Here is a 17,830-nt window from a genome sequence, read left to right as displayed (position 1 = left end):
AGGAGTTCATGTGTCACAAGAGATCCAGTTTGGTGGTGCGTCGTGGTGATGATGGTTGCGGGAGGCACGCGACATCCTGAGCGTGTACTAGCGCCGCGCTAACCCGGATGCCAACGCGCCCTGGAAGTGGGAAGAGCTCTCCACTTCTTTGCTACATTGCAAGCTGAACAACTGCTCTTTCATTTCGAATGCATTCTCTTAACGGAAATATCCAATTACCTTCGGAATGCTGGCCGTCAAACAGCAGACCCTAATGACGTCCTCTTCAGCTACTTCAAGCATACGTCATAATGATACGAGTCCACGGGACCATCGGTAGTGCGGGTATAGCGCATCTATGTAAGCAGTGATACTGCAGCATCGGTGCCTTCTCTTCAAAGAAATCTCACATACGAGAGACGCTGCAAAGTGAGAGCATAAACACAAAATGACGACCCCCAACATCGAGCTCCTCACAGCGGCCACACCCAACGGCCAAAAGATCTCCATTTTCCTCGAAGAACTCGGCATCCCCTACAAGACCACCGCCATCGATCTATCCAAAGATGAGCAAAAGTCCGCCTCATTTCTCAAAGTCAACCCCAACGGTCGCATACCCGCGATTGTAGACCACAGCCGTGACTCATATCCCGTCTTTGAATCTGGAGCCATCTTTCTCTATCTCGCAGAACACTATGACAAAGATTTCAAGTTCAGCTTCCAGGATAGCGACGAGCGGATGGATATGATACAGTGGCTCTTCTTCCAGAACGCCGGCGTGGGCCCAATGCAAGGACAAGCGAACCATTTCGTGCGCTACGCACCCGAGAAGATTGACTATGGCACGAAGAGATACAAGAATGAGACAAAGCGCCTCTACTCGGTACTAGAAGCGCGACTCCAGGATAGAGACTATCTCGCAGGCAAAGGCCGCGGCAAGTACAGTATTGCGGATATCACGACCTTTACATGGGTTCGGTGGGCACCATGGGCGGGGATTGAGATGACCAAGTTTCCGAACCTAAAGAAGTGGTGTGAGGAGATTGAGGAGAGAGATGCGGTCAGGAGAGGGCTTTTGGTGCCGTCCGGCGAAGATCAGATTGAGAAGTTGAGGAGGAATCCTGATGTGCAGGATCCGTTTAAAGCGTGGGTGAGGAAGGGCCAGAAGGAGATCGCGGATACGCATGGGAACTAATAAGCCCATGGTGCAAAACGTTGCTAAAGATAGTACCTAGGCAAGTATACACTGCCTCAGAAGCTATCTAGTTGTTAACAATTAGTTGTATGTATGTAGCAAAATGCAACACGAGTCCCAGCCACCCCTGGTGCCCCTACGGGATAACCCTACGCATAATCCTCAGAATACTCCCATTCGCGTGAACGAGATCGAAAAAACCTTCCTCACGGTTGCAGGAAATGTCATGAAGGAAGGCAGGACAGAGTTCCCGAACTGTCAAGGTTCCGTCCTTCAGAAATTGAAAGATAGTACCGTTTTTGAGATTGGGATCTAAAGGGCACACCGAGGTGTCCTCCTTTATGATCATCTTATGACCACGATCGATGGGTCCAATACGAGTTCGATACGGCTCTACATCGGTGGGCCGGAAATACTGTATTTCCAATAAGTCATGCTCGCCGAATCCCTCGGTAACACCCATAAGGTGACCGTAAGGAAAATTCAGCTCGAGTGGGGGTTGGCTGGCGAAGAAGGTCGGTGAGGCCCATTGGTTGATTCCTCGGTGCAGCATCTTACGGAAACGGACCAGCTGGAGCCAGCGGGGTATGTTTGTTCCTCGATACCACACGTCCTCATCGGGACGTCTGCGTGCTGTTAATAGAGAAGTAAGGACATGGTAGGCAATGAGCCAACGAGTTTTGCCCTGCAGATCCTCGACGTGTTGGGGGAAGGCAGACTGGTCGTAGTACGTGAGGGCGGCGCGGATACATTGCATTGCAATTTCGCCTTGTTGATGATCCAGTAGCGCTGTTGTCTTCAGACATAACTCTGACTTGTCAGGTTCGTGCACAAAGAGCGCAGTGATAGCTGCGCGACCTTCGTCTGTGAGACCTGTAATCTTGCGAGACGGTGGTTCGGCATAACCAAAAAGCTCAGTAAACACTGCGCGACCCGCATCTACGATCGACAGTGGTTTCTTATAGCTTTTTGTCTGCTCGATAATCTGAGATGCATTGCGGTGGTACCATTCGTCCAAGAAACGGGGAAGAGCAGACCAGAAACCGTCTTTCTGCAAGGCGTCCTCAATAGTCGGGCCAGAAGGATACAGCAGCCGTGGATCTTCGGTCTTGTCGTCGTTGTATTCAATCTGCATGTGAAGTACCACAAGGTTATCATAGAGTTGGGTAGTTTGCTGGTAGGTACTGTTCGGGTTATTCGGGGGCTTCGCAGGCGGCTGTGTGATCTTCTCGAAGAGCTCACGACGGCAAAATGGACACAGATTGCTGACCTCCTCTCCGTCTTCCGTTGCAAATGTTATGAGAAGACAGTCTTTGTGAAGAGGATGTCGAGAGCAATGAGGGCTTGGCTCGACGACTTCCTGGGCTGGATATTCCCACTCACCACGACATATAGCACACGTCGGCTCGTCCGCTGGAGGTGCGACTGAGCGTAGACTGGCAATATACTCTTGTTTCGGCGGGAGCCATTCGAGCTCAGCAACTGTTTCGTCGCCGTATTCTGTAGGCATCCTGGCCTGGCGATGCGCGATCGACAAAGTGGTGTGGTGGGTGAAAAGGAAGCGAGCAATCACTTAACTGTCCAGAGTAGGAGCTCGTGTGCCAACAATGCGCAATGGCTATGTTGTGAAAGTACAAGGATTGAGATGTGGAAACATGTTCTGCCGACTACATTAGTGTACGAGATAAGTGAATAAAATCCTGAGGTAATGTGGACTTTCAGGATATAGATGTTCAGTTCTTTTCTTGTACGAGATGCTCCACCAATGGAGTCGTTAAAGCATCTAATTTGAACTCACCATGTAAAGCCTATGTCTATCGCTTGTGACCGAGTCTAAGCCCATATGATATGTCTTCTAACCAGATTCACCTCCTCGAAGGTCGAATTTGCACGTTTGCCACCCTTCCAACTATCGATGTTCAGCGGTGAGACTGGCGCACTTTTCAACGACCTTTTCTCCGCGCAATCTGGATCTTCAATAGGCTCGGGAGGTTCTGTCGGGGGCGCTCGCTCAACCTTAACAAGCATCGAAACCTTATTGAAATCCCCATTCGGTATGAAAACACGGATCTCAGTAACCCATCGATTGTGGCCAAACTGAGTCTTGTGTTGGAGGAGGAAGAACATTGCTGCGACAAGGTTCGGCGATCCTAGAGACTGGTAGTTAGTGCATATCCTGTAACTGTTGAGAATTCGAGAGCTTCTGGTGAACATATCAGAGAAAGCTACAATCGTATACATACCCAGCAGAGCGATGAAGTTCTCATTCCCAGCTCTAAAGGTGTATCCTGGCGCATTCGGCACAACACTTTGTCCCATAGCTCTACTGATGATCTTACGCGTTTCCGGGTTCGCAACTGCCACCGTGAAGAAGTAGTTGATGTTGGACAGGCTGTCTTTGCAATGCCTATTCCAGAGACCCCAGGCAATATCCGAGCTGCTTTTGAGGGCAGGCATTTCGTCCGGCTTGACGGAGGGTACATTCCATAGCTTTCTCGCCGCGTACGCGGGGCTCTCACGAGTCAGAAAGAAGATGATACCAGCCTTTGGATTTATTCCAATGGTGGAATCCGCGCCGGTAACCTAGAGCAATGTCAGCTGCATTGCGTCAAGTTTTAGCCATATCGATTTCTATGTGCTCACATACCCTGTATCTGCGCCCTTCAAGTTTGTAGTATTGTTCCCTAGGATCTTCTGGTACTTCACCGTTCTCATCTTTCTCCAAGGTAGGCCCGTCTTGATGTTGGATTGTGTGGCAGATGTTATCCCCTCCATCACGTGAATCTCTATCATCTGCATGTAGCTCTTTCAGCATATCTTGAAGGCCGTGGTTTTCTTTCCCCATGACACAGTTTTCGTCAGAGTCTTCGACTTCCGGGTAGTCAGGTTCCGAGTAGCCCCAAAGTGCTAGTTCGCGTTTGAGGGTTCCATCCCAGGGAGTTTCCATTGGTAAATAGAGTTTAATAGCCTCTGGAAGGTTCAAGCTCGTGGCTAGTATCAACATCCGGCCTTTGGTTAAGGCAGCATTCCATAGAACGTCATCGGCGGGTTCTGTCGTCTCGGTGTCAACTAATACGGCGGTTTCGATCCTGTCTTCGTCGATAGCAGCGCTGGAGACATTGGAGTAAGACGAGTCGAAGACGTCAGCGGTGGCAGAGGCGAGAAGAACAGCACCGAGCGCCAAGAGCTTTGAGATCATCAGGGTAGAATCTAACCCTGGTGGAGGTATTTGCGAGAGTTAAATCGTTTCCAAAGTGGAGCTCCCTGGGTACATATTTAAGTAGCTGGCGCGTAAAGGCCACACAGGTCCGGGCTTTTTCCGTTGGTAGCAATGAAAGGTCGACCAGTGCGAAAGAGCAGAAGCTTTTTTATTCCCTGTCGGAAATTTGATACACGAACGAAATGAAACGTTGTAGCTACCGAGAGTCACTATATCTCACACCGTGTGGATTTACTTCCTCAACCGGCGTTTTTGATCCGAGTACCCCAAAGACGAATGCTACCTAGATACACGTGCATGTGCGAATGGATCTCTCTGGGTAGACGAGATGTCGTTGCAGCCTTCGAGATAGTTTTTAAGTAGAAACGTAGACAAAGATGGTGAAAGGAGTTGCTGATTTGGTTACGAGCAGATGAATGCAACATAGGTCATGGCCGGTATCTGCACGACATAGTTAAGCCTAGTAATTCTCGCCATCGCCTTCCTCGTCATCGTCATCGTCATCGTCATCGTCATCTCCACCTTCATCATCACAATCATCCGACGCCCATGACGAGTACCACTCGTTATCCATATCGCGTACAGTATTGGTACCGCAGTGAACCTCGCCGCCGAAGTTGTGATGTGTGTTCCAGTCGTCGATGTAGATGACATCCATACCCACACTGGCGTACAGCGACTTGAGCTTCTCGGCAAGAACATCCGTTCCGTCCACAACGGGGCCCCAGGGGTTGGGGGCAATGTATGTGTCAAAGTCGGTCAAGACAATGCCGTTGATAACACCGGGGAAGAGCGCACCGACCTTCAGCTCATTTGTCGCGTTATCGGAAGAGTTTCCGCCAAATGTCGAGCCACTTGTCGCATTACCGGAAAGGATTGCGGAAAGGTCGCCGAAAGGATTTCCGTTGAACATCTCAGGGAGGCGAATAATCTCGTCGTCAGTAACTCCTGTTGCTTCCTTGAGGATCTGTAGATTACCCTCGATACGCTCGGCGCAGCGCTTCTGCACAGACATGAGGTCCTCATTGGCAAGCAACTCATTGATAGTGATTGGCGGAACGGGAATAGCAGCACAGGCGAAATCGGAAGTGCAGTTGTCGAATGATTGGCTATCGTTCTTGCGCGAAAAGGCGTGCTCTGAGCCGTGTCCGCTGTCCTTTAGCTGCTGGAGCATTTCGACGCCCATCATGGGATCGGTGACCATAACGGCCCAACCACGAGGTGAATCGACAGGGATGAACTGGATAAATTCGTCAACGTGGCCGATGACCAGCCAGTCTGTATCGAGAAGAAGGGGATCTTGTGTCTCTTGAGCTTGGAAGAAGGGAAGCATGAAGTGTTTCTGCTCGCCATGGTTGCCAAGAATCAGACGACCGGCAGGCCAAGCAGTGCCATTAAACTCGTAGGGAGGAATAGTCTCGATATTACCACCGGAGTTAATCTCATCGCGGGCACCACCGAGCTGCTGAACAGCGCCGATACCAGTGTCGCGGTAGTATTCGAAGAGCTGTCTGCCGGCAACACGCTCGTCCTGGGGAGAACGGATCATGATACGCAGGGTGATGGGTCCGTCGGGACCGGGCATCGAAGCGAAGCCAGGCTCCATGAAGTCCTGCGCCCAGATATCATCGCTTCCGGAGAAGAGGTAAAGTTCCTCTTCGAGGCCAGACTCGTTGACGGCTGTTTGAAGGGCGTCGGTGAAGCGAAGGATCCATGGATTGCCGGTCTCATTACCTTTGACAGCAATGACCTGCTGCACAGGGTCGAGATGAGTATGGGTGAGGACAGGTGCAGCGCGAAGCATGACATCATCAGAAGAGGCACCTATCGAGCTCTCGACATCGAAGCTAATAGTAACGCGGCCGTCCCAGCCATTGGGTCGACGGGTGTCGCGTCCGTCAACACCGAGGACAAGACCCTCACGCAGAGCGGCTGCGCTGAAAGTGGAATTGCCGTCGACATAGCTCCAGGTGCTGTTTTCGCTCGCCTTGTGGAAGATGCGGACATACTTGCGCTGCACGGGATCTTTGATGTAGATGCGACCATGAGCGTCATCGGGAAGCTCAGGCAGTGGAACTGTGCGGAGCGGAGCGAGATATTGCTCGGAGCGCATGACATTGTCAGAAGCATCGTTGCAAGCATCAATTCGCTCGTTGCTGACCGAAGGACCATTGAGGAGGGCGTTAGAGCAACGCTTGTTCGTGTCTCCAATGTTGGGGAGAAAGATGGCGCCATAGTCGGCAGTCCACTCGGTCTTGCCGTCGCAGTCCTCGCAGTCTCCCACGTCTGTGATGTCGACCGTGCCGTCTCGATTGGTATCAGCTCGGATATCGGCCTTGACCTTGCTGGTTGTAGATGCATTGGTTGGTGTTAGATCGATTGATGCGTCTGATCCACGCGAGACGACTCCGGCAAAGGCGGGACACGCAAGGCCTGATTTGAATTAGCTTTTGTCCATCTGAAAAACGATTGAGTAATGGGTAAGCTTGGTCTGATACTTACAGAGGCCTGAGAGAGCAAGAAGCGCTTGAGAACGCATCTTGAAGCTTGCTCGGAACGATGGATGTAAACTGTTCCCGACGCTTCACCGGGTGTTTATAGGATGGCCGTTCTGGAGCGAATCTTAGATATAGAACGAGATGATCTTCCACTCAGTTAAACGTTGCCTCTATATACAGCTTCCCGATAGCGAGGACGTCACCAGCCGATGCCAATCTTGTTGCCATGACGTTTCCGAAAAGGGCGTTCCGTCGACAAGACCTCGGGAGGCTGTGTTCTCTGTAGATAGGCATCATACAGCCGGCGTATAGCTTGCACAACGTTACCCGAAATGAGTCGACTCCAGTAGCTTGTTAACGAGATCAGTGGATGTTGTGGATGCCCAGGTGTTGTCGCAGTGGAGACGGAGGTGATGACAGTCAAATTGGCGTTTCCGACCGGCGGATTATACGCTGGAGCCAATCACGGTCGTCGTGTCGGGCCGATAAGATGAACTAGAACGCATGATCGGGACTCCCATCTCCTTGTTCTTCTTCCTAACAATTGCGCGTCCTCAGCCCTTACTTCGACTGTGGCTTCTTTGAAAAATAGCACCGCCTCAACCATTTTGAGTTTGTGGGTGAACTCGTATTTATAAGGTGAAGTACCCGACATACGCCACAGCCAATAACATGATCATGGATCTGCCGGTATTGACAAAGGGCCCTCGAGTGCGCACCTTCTCTCCCAAAGTTCGCACAGGATGTAATACATGGTACGTTCTCCAGAATCGTGGTGAAGTGCAGCTGCCTCATCTTCTTTCGTTCCCTCTTCCCACTCTATCGCCTCTGTACCTGCGATCCTTAAGAAACACCGTGTTATACACCGAAGATGACCTTTCTGCGCGCGACAATTTGGGTGGTCGACACAACGGAGCTTTTGCTAATGTGCTTTCGCAGCAAGTAAGTGTGTTTGGGCGTTATCTCCCCAGTGCACCACCTCTTTCTTCATACCAGGATTTTGTGTTCCGCAACTGTGTTTGGAAACAGCGTGGTATCCACGATCGCCCAACATATCAGGCTCAACATACTGACATGCCGCGTGTTGATCTACAGAATACGCCGAAAGAAATGTGACGAAGAGAAACCAACCTGCCGTCGATGTAGAGAGGGCCAAGTGAAGTGTGATGGGTATGCGCCACTGCCACCTCAAAAGAAGCAATCACCTACTGGAGAGAAAGCCATCCAAGCCTCTGCAGCAAGCAAGTGTACCGTCGCTCGTCGTCAGACGCGTAGCATATCCCCAGACGTCGGATCTGGCTTTGGCCTTTTCGGTAGCGCGCGCGAACGGCTCTTCTTCTACCATTTCTGCTCCATCACCATCGTCGATTTCGTCCGTCTCGCCACTCCGAAAGACTTCTGGTCCCGAAGAGTGCTTCCAATGAGCCATAACGAGCCTGCGGTACGACATGCAGTGGTTGCGCTCGGTGCAGCCCATCAGCTCTACCTCCAAAAGCTTTCAGCGCCTCTTCTGGATGATACAAACGAGTCGATGGCCCGTCTGGAAGTCATCGCCACACAGCATTATAACAAAGCCATTGGAGACTTAGTGAGCATCAAGGATTCTCAGACGTCAACAACCGTTAATGCTGAGGTCACGATTCTGACCTGCTGTTTACTCTTTGTGTGCTTGGAGAACTTGCTCGGTCGCTTTGACGAGGGCATTCGTCACATGCGGGCCGGCGCACGTCTGTTGGAAACATGCAACCTGTCGGCCGCTTCAAACGACTCAAAACAGCTGATGCAGGAGATCGGGACCGTGTTACTTCGCTTCGGTGTGGACGCAGCCATGCTCGTCGACGACGAAGACGTCATCTCCGACATGACACCATACGCCACGCCATTGATCGAAATTGACGAAGAGCGTACACCATTTTCAAGCGTCCCAGAATGCAAAGAGGCCTTATGGGACCTAGAAATCAGGCTGTTCAATACCGATCCTGGTTGTGATGGAGATGAAGAGACTACGATAGATCGTGGTCTAGATAACGAAACGATAGAGCTCACCGCATCTTTCGAGCGTTGGAAGAAGAAGTTCGACCTCCTCGTCTCAGCTTTGGCCGACTCACGGAGTTTACCGAAGGAAGTTCAGCGCGAACTACTTGTCCTCATGCTTCGCAGATGCGCACTGGAAATAATCCTACTTCCAGAGACTGAAGACAACGACGAAGAGTTATCGAGGCTCAACTATGAGCTCCTGGACATGGCGGGGCATTTGTATAGTATGGAGGCATCGTGGTTGGGACGGCCAATGTTCACGCTGGATAGCGACACGATTCCTTCGCTGTTTTTTACAGCGACATTCTGCGAGGACCCTATCTTGGTTCAGCGCATCATCACTCTTTTACGCCAATCTCGGCGGCGAGAAGGCCCTTGGGATAGCTGGGAAGCTGCGAATAAGCTTGAGCTAGGGCCAAAGATACTGTGTAGTGTTAGCAATTAGCTGGCTTCAATTCAACATACTGCTCCAACTAAGCTTGAGAAAAGCCATGAAAGATGACTGGTCAAAGCCGTAGTTCAGCGTCGAATATGGTCTTGCGCAATCAGTTGCGAAAGAAAAGATGTAGTGGTGGATCCGAGGTGCTCTTCTTCTGCTTCAGCCTTGTGGTGGATTTGCCACAAAGACTGGATAAAGTTCCTTGGAGAGTGTATACGCATCATATAGACGGTATGCGAAGGATGGTGCATTGACAAGTCTGGTTGGAGGGTATAGCGAAGGAAGAGGAGAAACGCGCGATGATGCGGGTAGCTGTGCGGGGCTGCCAGCCATCAGGCTCACAACGCGCCTGCCATCTCCGCCTCCTCACACAAAGTCTTCTCTCAGTATTAACATCACCACTACGTCCTCAACTATTTCGGCGAATATAAATGCATATCGCATTGATCCTGTTCAGAGCAGCAGCTATCTTGATGTTGGTGTAATATGTGAGAAAGACCTTGTGGCACTTTATGTCAGTGCCACTAGGATCCGTATCGACCGCGGAGCGCGTCTCAACCCTCCAGGGCTGATGTCTCTTACCAACACTTCTTCGCCCTCCATGTCCACGCAGCCACATGTGAAGAGCGGTCATTGATCACTCTTGGCTCGACCGACTGATTTCATATTTGAGTCTACTGACGCGACATGCACACGCCGTAGCTACTGGCTGAGAGGTGCAGCCTACCCCATTTCATTATGACGACACGATGCGCGACGCGTTCTGGGGCAACGTGATATATCCTTAGGTCTCGCCTGGATTGGAACAACCGTCTACCATACAAATAAGAAGAACAAGTAAGGTATTGAGCAACCAGCTGAACCTGAAGCATCATGGACACCATCAAGAAAGCCATCGGCAGCGCCTTCGATCCCAACACAGACATCCCCGACCTCAGCGGAAAGGTAAGCTTATCCCTCCCTCTACATGTGCAGGTTTCTAATGCATCTTTCAGATCTATGTCGTAACAGGCGGCTCCGCTGGAATCGGATACGGCATCGTCGCGCACCTCCTCCAGCACAACCCCGCGAAAATCTACCTCCTTTCGAACAAAGAGCAACACGCCGACGAAGCTCAAGAAGCGCTCAAGGAATGGGGTGACATAAGCAAAGTGGAATGGCGCAAGTGCAATCTCGAAGACTTCAAACAAGTCGACGAAGTAGCCAAGTCGCTGGCAAAAGAGCTGGACAGGCTTGATGCTTTGGTCTGCAATGCGGGTTTGGGCGTTGGCGTATACAACGAGACTCGGGATGGTCTGGATAGCCACATGCAGGTCAACATCTTCTCGCAGGCCCACCTCACGCTCATGCTATTGCCTATACTGCAGAAGACACCCGACTCGCGCATTGTACACCAATCTTCCGACCTACACAGGGGAGCCGACTCGAGCATGAAGTTTGAGTCCATCCAAGAGATCAACCAAGACATCGGTGCAATGAAGCTCTATAACCGCACCAAGCTAGCGCAGATCCTCTTTCTTCGCGAGCTGTACCTCCGTATCAAGGCTGGAGAGTTCGGTCAAGTCACAGAGAGCACGGGCTTACCGTGGATCAACGCGACGCACCCTGGTGGCGTGATAACGGATCAGCAAGATCAAGCAATCGAGGCCTATGGCACTGCTGGAAAGATTGGGGTCAAAGCCGTGCGACCGTTCATGAAAGACCCAGTAGCGGAGGGGTGTCGCCCAGCCTTGTTTGCCGCAGCGTCGCCCGATGTTCCGAAGGAGCAGATTCAAGTAAGTCGACTCTGGAAGTCCTCTTCATCAGAAACTCAAGCTAATTGCCAACAGAACTCCTACATCGTTCCTGATAAGAAGGTCCAAGAAGCGTCCAAGCAGGCCAGGGATGAGAAGTTGCAGAGAAACTTGTGGAGGCTAACCAAGGAAGTCCTGGAGTCGAAGATTGATAGCTTGCCATACGAGATGAAAACTGAAGTTGTCAACACTGCGTAGACCGAGGGTAAATAGCGGTCCGATTCTGGATGGATAATGTCCGATTATGACTCAGGTGCTTGTTAGATACGCTCCACAGTTTATCACACTTGCGTCTAATGAACGATGCCGCATACTCAAGTTCCATGGAAGGGAGACGAACTAAACGCGACTCACGCGCCAGCTATGTGTATGACGCGTTACATAACCCGAAATTCAACCCCAAAGCAAGGTCATATCCCACTACAAAGCGTATGCAGCGTCTAGATCAAGACCTATAAGCTGCTATCACAGTCTTGATCGTCGCAACCCCAGCATGTAGTTTGAAGGGCGTGTTGTGGTGCCCCGCTAACGTCATAGTACCAAGTGGGGTTCCAAGAGGCTCTGGGCAACTTCAACTGTACAGTCATGATGCGGTATATAATCGCCAACATCGCTTTCAAAACCATCATTACAAATCTCAGTTGTCTCAAGTGTCTCAAACCCAAACACAATTTTATCTTTCCACAACACACCAAACACCATCATGTCCAAGCTTACCGACTTCAAGCTCCTCTCTTTCGATGTGTATGGCACCCTGATAGACTGGGAGGCGGGCGCTTTGACCGCCCTCCAGCCCCATCTTAAGAAGTCTGGTCAAGAGAACATGGATCGCAAGCACATTATGCAAGTCATGCACAAGATCGAGGCCAGGGTTGAGAGCGAACACGGCCACCTCAAGTACTCAGAGGTACTCGCCATGGTGCTTCCTGAGTTGTGTGAGAAACTTGGTTTGGAGAAGCCCAGTGAAGAAGAGAACAAAGCATTTGGAGCGAGTATCGGACACTGGCCTGGATTCGCTGATATACCATCTGCTTTGGAGAGGTTGTCCAAGTACTTCAAGCTTGTCGTTCTTTCCAACGTCGACCATGATTCATTCAAGATCGGAAATGCGAACGGGCTCAAGGGATACAAGTTCGACGCCGTCTACACCGCCCAAGACATCGGATCTTACAAGCCCGACCTGAGGAATTTCGAATACATGCTGGCCAAAGTGAAGGAGCAATTCGGAGTCGAGAAGCACGAGGTGCTGCAAACGGCGCAATCTCAATATCACGACCACCACCCAGCAAAGGACATGGGAATCAAGAGTTCATGGATTTACAGGCCGGGCGCGGTCATGGGAAACCGCGATGATCCTGTATATAACTGGAAGTTCGACACGTTGGCCGACATGGCGGATGCCGTGGAAAAGGAGGCCGCAGAGCAGGGAAAGTAGGCAGAGATGGGAGATTGTGTGGTTGTGTGCATTGACACTGGAGGTGGGGGACGCTAGAAGTACTCCAACTTTTGTTCTGGATTCAACAAGGAAGATATCAATGCAAAGCGCAGCCTTGGCGCTTGTTGCTTTTCGGACCCAGATAATTTGCCGCGCGAGGCCTCCAACATTGTGATTAGTCTGCGTTAGCTTGCGGGGTGCAGATGCTTTCTCCTCCTCCGGACGCCACAATCCATTGCTTCGCTGTAAACCAAAAAGCTTTTTCCAATAGAACTGTGCTGATCATGCCAAAAGTAGACTTGGAGGATAGGGTCTCTGTGCGATCTTCCTGCGCGATGCAGTTCTGTTCTGCAGCTCTGTTCTGCAGCCGTGCCGTACTAATACAGGGACGTAATCATCATGGATGCCCAGCTGCGTCCGGTGAGCGGGCGATGAGAGAAAATTGCCTCCACGGACCTTTACTCAAGCGCCTTGGAGAGGGAAAGTAATCTTTATGGGGGTAAGCTTCGGAGGCAAGTGAAGATGCAAGTTCACAACATGGCTCCGGACACCCTTGCACAACCGATATCTTGACTCGGTAGTGCCCTATCGTGGCTCGGCAACGTCATTATTCGCCAGCCACGTGCCGTTCTCACCCTTCAACACCAACGTTGTACCCATCACGACCGCAAGCTAGCGCCAACACGAATAAGCGCATGCGAGATTATCCGTAGCAATAGTCACATCGCCTGCATCCCCGCAGTCTCTCCGCTATCCGTTGCCGATAGCGCCAGTCGGCACCCATGGCGGACCGACTCCCTGCACCGCCATCGGCAGAAGTACGGGAGCAAGAAAATACTATGAAAGCAACCCATTTCTCCCCGCGATGGTGGAAGAGAAGGCTAGCCATCATCATGATTTTCTCCGGTAGCACTGCTTTGTTATTCTGGTACTTTGGCGCTTTCAGCCAGGCCAGGCCATACCAGCCTGGTACACCCCAACGACCGGACCCTCCGAGTTATGAGACACCAGACGGTTCTCTTCTCGTCACCTTGCCGGAATATGGGTCTTTCCAAGGAACACAGCTTCTCATGAACCTGAAGAAGACGGAGACTTTGAGTCGGCCAGTGGATGCGTGGATGAATGTTGAGTACTCTTCGCAGCCTGTTGGTCACGGAAGGTTCATGCCAGTAACATGGCCCGAACCATTCGATGGCACAAAGGATGCGACTTCAATTGGACCGGCTTGCTTCCAGAACATGTACGGTTCCCTTGGGCAGTCGGAAGCTTGCCTCACCATCAACGTATACCGACCTTCGGGTATCGCTATGGACCAAAAACTCCCCTCCATGGTCTTCTTGCACGGTGGCTCGTTTGTCTCGGGCTCCCACCGCAGCTTCGACGGTCCACTATTCGTGGAGCAGAGCCCTGAGCCTGTTATGGTTGTCACCGTCCAGTACCGCCTGGGTGCGCTCGGCAGCTTACCAGCGAAGTTCATGCAAGAGGAAGGTCTTCTCAATCTGGGTATCCGCGATCAGAAGATGGCATTGGAGTTCTTGCAGAAGTACATCGGCGACTTTGGAGGCGACAAAGACCAAATCACGCTCGCTGGTCAAAGTGCTGGCGGCCACTCTGTTGGTATCCACCTTTTCCACAACTACGCAGAGGATGCCGGAAAGCCTTTGTTCAGCAAGGCTATCTTGTCTTCAGGTTCACCGACCGCTCGCGCATTCCCAGGTGTCGACTACCCTCTCTACCAAAAGCAAGTCGCAGACATCATGGACTACCTAAACTGCCCAGAGTCGCCCAGCTCAGCCGCTCTGGACTGTCTCCGCGCCGCAGAGGCCGATGACATTCAATTCATGTCTTCTTCTCTATACAACGCCCACAACTACAACATCACATGGCCATGGCAACCCGTCTCTCCTGGTCCCCTCCTTGAGAAGCGTGGTTCAACTTCCGGCGAAGACGGCACGTTCTTCAACATCCCAATGCTCATCTCATCTGTGACCGACGAAGGCACAGGCTTCGCGCCCCAAGACCTCCGTACCAACGCCGAGTTCCTCAACTTCTGGAAGACCCTCACTCCAGGCCTAACACCGGAAGATCTCGCCGATCTCGAGACCTTGTACCCAGACATCAAGCCCCAGCAGGGTACCTTGGGCTACGTCTCAGACCAATTCGCCCGCGTATCCGCAGCTTACGGCGACTACTCCTACATCTGCCCTGTTCAAGACACCGCGTCCGTCATGGCCTCCACCTCCGCTCCCGTGTACAAAGCGCGCTTCAACACACCAAACTGGGCGCCGACATACCTGGGTGTCCCGCACGCCAGTGACTCCTCGTACTTCAACGGACAGGCGAACACACAGTACCCTGAGATTGCCGACATGTACAGTGCCTACTGGGCCAGCTTCGTTGTCAGTGGCGACCCGAACACATACAGTTTGGGATACAGTCCCAAGTGGGAGCAGTATGAGGGCACTGGCGGTAGACAGCTTGTGATTAACCCTCCAACTGAGGGTGGCTCGATGATGGAGGATGAAGGCACGGCTATTAGGATGGAGCAATGTGCTTGGTGGAGGGATCCGGAGAGGGCTAAGAGGCTTAACAAGTAGGGGTTGGTCTCTTTCCATCTTTGATGATGTATATATATGATGATAATAAACGTTTGATCTGCAAATCATCATTGATACATGCTTGATGACTATGCGTTTTTATGATGGTGATGATTGAGGAAAGGTTTTGCGCACCTAAAAATTATGTAATCCCAGACTGTATCTACAAAGAAGCATCTCCTCTACAGGCAATTGTACTACTCGGATAGATAACAGTACCAGATCCATGTTAAAACGACTGGTCAGGTCGTACAAGGAAGTCGCGTGGGAGGGGCTGAGGGTGCAGGCATCTACGACCCCGCACATGTGTCCCCGGGTCCTACGCACTTCTCTTATCCTTTTACTGTGCCGCACACCTACATGTACCGCCACGTCACCATCCACCTGTAACACATCAGCTAAGTCGTTCATCTACGTTCCTGGCGAAGTTGTGCCCATGATTCTCAAGCTCGCACCCACTTCACGGCGAGCCCGGAGCACAACAAAAGACCCTCGAACGCCCTATATCGATACCCCCTTTCAGGACTCAATCCGCGCTCGCGACGACCGTTGTCAGGATGATTTGCGATGTTTGCAAGCGATGTCTGGAGGGGATGCACGACCCCACTGTCACGCCGCGCCTTCGAGTCTTACCAGTAGAAGATGACAGCTCTCGGGGCACCCAGTTCAGAGAACGCTGCACCCTGTTCGACATCGAAAATTATGAGTTTGGGCATCACCGTACACGGGATTCATTGATACAGTCTATGGAACAGCAGTGCCTAGTCTGTGCTTACTTCAGATTCTCTGCTGTCTTCAGATACGATGGGCATCAAGTTACATCAGCCGACGATGGATATTTCACGACATTTAAAGTTTCGGTCGACAAAAAAGTGCTAAAAATGGATCTGATAAGCAGCGAAGGGTATTCTAGGATGTCAGCATGTCTTAAGCCCCTCGAAGTTGTGCAGAAACGCAACAAGTTAGCCCTCGAGCTGGACAACAACACCGGTGGCCAGTGCACTCGGAAGCTGATCAACGAATGGGATAAGAATTGTCTCGCGAACCATATATACTGCGGACAAGCCAGTGACTCTGCTTTCTTGCCTACGAGATTGCTTGAGATCAACGATGTTGGTAACCCCACTACATGTCGCCTGGTTTTACGAGAAGAGGTGCCTTGCGCCTCAAGATACACTGCGCTGTCGTATCGCTGGGGTGTCATGAAGACAAAAGGCGAGACCCGTCTTTTGGAGTCTACATTCGATACGATGCGCACTGGATTGCCACTCAGTTCCCTTCCAAAAACATATGTCGATGCCATTGATGTCACATCATGGCTAGGTATCCGATATATATGGATTGATGCAATCTGTATTATACAGGACCTGTTACACGATTGGCGAGCCGAAGCTTCTACAATGCAAGCTATCTACCGCAACTCCTACCTTGCCATTTCAGCTATTGCGGGGACTCACGACAATCCTGGTCTGTTCTACGCACGAGACCCTGTCAGAGTCCAGCCAACTATCGTCAATATCGCATACACATCGTGCGACAATCCCGTGCCTTTTGTACATCGTGATGAAAAAAGGAAGGAGGCAGAGTCTTTCCAGATGGGCAACGTCACGATGGAGCGTGGCTGGTGTCTTCAAGAACGTCTCTTATCACCCCGTGTCTTACACTTTGGGTCACATCAAGTCTTCTGGGAGTGTCGCGAACAACGCGCATCTGACAAAACCCCGGAGTCTTTGGATGTTGGTAAACAGAGTCATGTATTGGAAGGCGGACGAACAAGACTATGGAAACTGTTCATTGGTGACATACAATTTCGCCACGGCAGAGACCCTTATGAGGACCTTCTCAGGGAGTGGTATGATACACTGCGCATATACAGTACCTGCCAACTCACTTATGCGTCTGACAAGCTTGTGGCTATATCTGGTTTGGCAAATGACATGAGATCAGCGTTGAACACTCGCCGACCTGGTAAATACCATACATATCTTGCTGGCCTCTGGGACAAAGATATTCGCTTTGGGTTGTGCTGGCGAATGAGAGGATTTGGTAGGAGACCAGCTGTTTATCGGGCTCCTTCTTGGTCTCCAATGTCAGTTGATGGAGCGATAATTTACCCTAATTTGCCAAAGAGGGACAGATTGACATACTATATCAGCGATGCGGATTTCATGGCGATAACGCATTGTCTGAATGATTTAGATACGGGCGAAGTCACTGGCGGACAGCTCGAGCTGAGAGGTCCCTGGGTCACCATCGTCACAACAGGGAAAAAGGGCATTCTGGACAACAATAATTTCCTGGCCCACTTCCAATATCTTGATCCGAGTTCAGCGCTCGAAAAACCTCTCGTTATTGAGACTGATGACTCGGTCTATCACGACACCGAGATCATCTACGATACCCAGGACGACATGGTGAAACAAGCCTTCTGCATGCCTATATGTACATGGCGGAATGAGCTTCCTACCTGGCACTTTCGTGGCATCGTTCTAGTACCAGTAGAAGACGGAGGCTTTAATTACCGCCGCATCGGTCTGGTCGACGGTTTCTTCAAGACTGAAGAGGAAGCGCACACCTTCTTCTCGCAATTCCCGCGAAGAAGTGTTACAGTTACATGAGGTCTTCGTCTAGTACCGT

General features: G+C 51.2%; 9 protein-coding genes across 9 annotated transcripts; 6 read left to right on the top strand and 3 right to left on the bottom strand.

The window, feature by feature from the left end:
- Positions 1-427: 427 nt before the first annotated feature.
- J4E92_004917 (uncharacterized protein) lies at positions 428-1,174 on the top strand (the record flags this gene model as incomplete). Its single annotated transcript, XM_051496301.1, has 1 exon — positions 428-1,174. One exon carries the CDS (start codon positions 428-430, stop codon positions 1,172-1,174), a length of 747 nt encoding a protein of 248 aa, XP_051353021.1.
- A 136-nt stretch (positions 1,175-1,310) lies between these two features.
- On the bottom strand, positions 1,311-2,684 carry J4E92_004916 (uncharacterized protein; the record flags this gene model as incomplete). Its single annotated transcript, XM_051496300.1, has 1 exon — positions 1,311-2,684. One exon carries the CDS (start codon positions 2,682-2,684, stop codon positions 1,311-1,313), a length of 1,374 nt encoding a protein of 457 aa, XP_051353020.1.
- Positions 2,685-3,007: 323 nt separating this feature from the next.
- On the bottom strand, positions 3,008-4,373 carry J4E92_004915 (uncharacterized protein; the record flags this gene model as incomplete). Its single annotated transcript, XM_051496299.1, has 3 exons — positions 3,008-3,324; positions 3,418-3,757; positions 3,822-4,373. The coding sequence occupies 3 exons, from the start codon at positions 4,371-4,373 to the stop codon at positions 3,008-3,010; spliced, it is 1,209 nt and encodes a 402-aa protein (XP_051353019.1).
- Positions 4,374-4,854: 481 nt separating this feature from the next.
- On the bottom strand, positions 4,855-6,933 carry J4E92_004914 (uncharacterized protein; the record flags this gene model as incomplete). Its single annotated transcript, XM_051496298.1, has 2 exons — positions 4,855-6,827; positions 6,930-6,933. 2 exons carry the CDS (start codon positions 6,931-6,933, stop codon positions 4,855-4,857), a joined length of 1,977 nt encoding a protein of 658 aa, XP_051353018.1.
- Positions 6,934-8,058: 1,125 nt separating this feature from the next.
- On the top strand, positions 8,059-9,374 carry J4E92_004913 (uncharacterized protein; the record flags this gene model as incomplete). The annotated part of the gene is made up of 2 exons (XM_051496297.1): positions 8,059-8,062; positions 8,131-9,374. 2 exons carry the CDS (start codon positions 8,059-8,061, stop codon positions 9,372-9,374), a joined length of 1,248 nt encoding a protein of 415 aa, XP_051353017.1.
- An 867-nt stretch (positions 9,375-10,241) lies between these two features.
- J4E92_004912 (uncharacterized protein) lies at positions 10,242-11,359 on the top strand (the record flags this gene model as incomplete). Its single annotated transcript, XM_051496296.1, has 3 exons — positions 10,242-10,313; positions 10,364-11,143; positions 11,198-11,359. 3 exons carry the CDS (start codon positions 10,242-10,244, stop codon positions 11,357-11,359), a joined length of 1,014 nt encoding a protein of 337 aa, XP_051353016.1.
- Positions 11,360-11,864: 505 nt separating this feature from the next.
- Positions 11,865-12,596, top strand: J4E92_004911 (uncharacterized protein; the record flags this gene model as incomplete). The annotated part of the gene is made up of 1 exon (XM_051496295.1): positions 11,865-12,596. The coding sequence occupies one exon, from the start codon at positions 11,865-11,867 to the stop codon at positions 12,594-12,596; it is 732 nt and encodes a 243-aa protein (XP_051353015.1).
- A 782-nt stretch (positions 12,597-13,378) lies between these two features.
- On the top strand, positions 13,379-15,193 carry J4E92_004910 (uncharacterized protein; the record flags this gene model as incomplete). Its single annotated transcript, XM_051496294.1, has 1 exon — positions 13,379-15,193. One exon carries the CDS (start codon positions 13,379-13,381, stop codon positions 15,191-15,193), a length of 1,815 nt encoding a protein of 604 aa, XP_051353014.1.
- Positions 15,194-16,074: 881 nt separating this feature from the next.
- J4E92_004909 (uncharacterized protein) lies at positions 16,075-17,811 on the top strand (the record flags this gene model as incomplete). Its single annotated transcript, XM_051496293.1, has 2 exons — positions 16,075-16,516; positions 17,393-17,811. 2 exons carry the CDS (start codon positions 16,075-16,077, stop codon positions 17,809-17,811), a joined length of 861 nt encoding a protein of 286 aa, XP_051353013.1.
- Positions 17,812-17,830: the final 19 nt, after the last annotated feature.

Source organism: Alternaria infectoria (assembly GCF_024043175.1).
Source record: "Alternaria infectoria strain BMP 0036 chromosome Unknown scaffold_7, whole genome shotgun sequence".
In the NCBI taxonomy this organism is placed as follows: domain Eukaryota; kingdom Fungi; phylum Ascomycota; class Dothideomycetes; order Pleosporales; family Pleosporaceae; genus Alternaria; species Alternaria infectoria.
The sequence above is the reverse complement of the archived record's forward strand: the minus strand, read 5'-3'. Positions and strand labels throughout refer to the sequence as shown.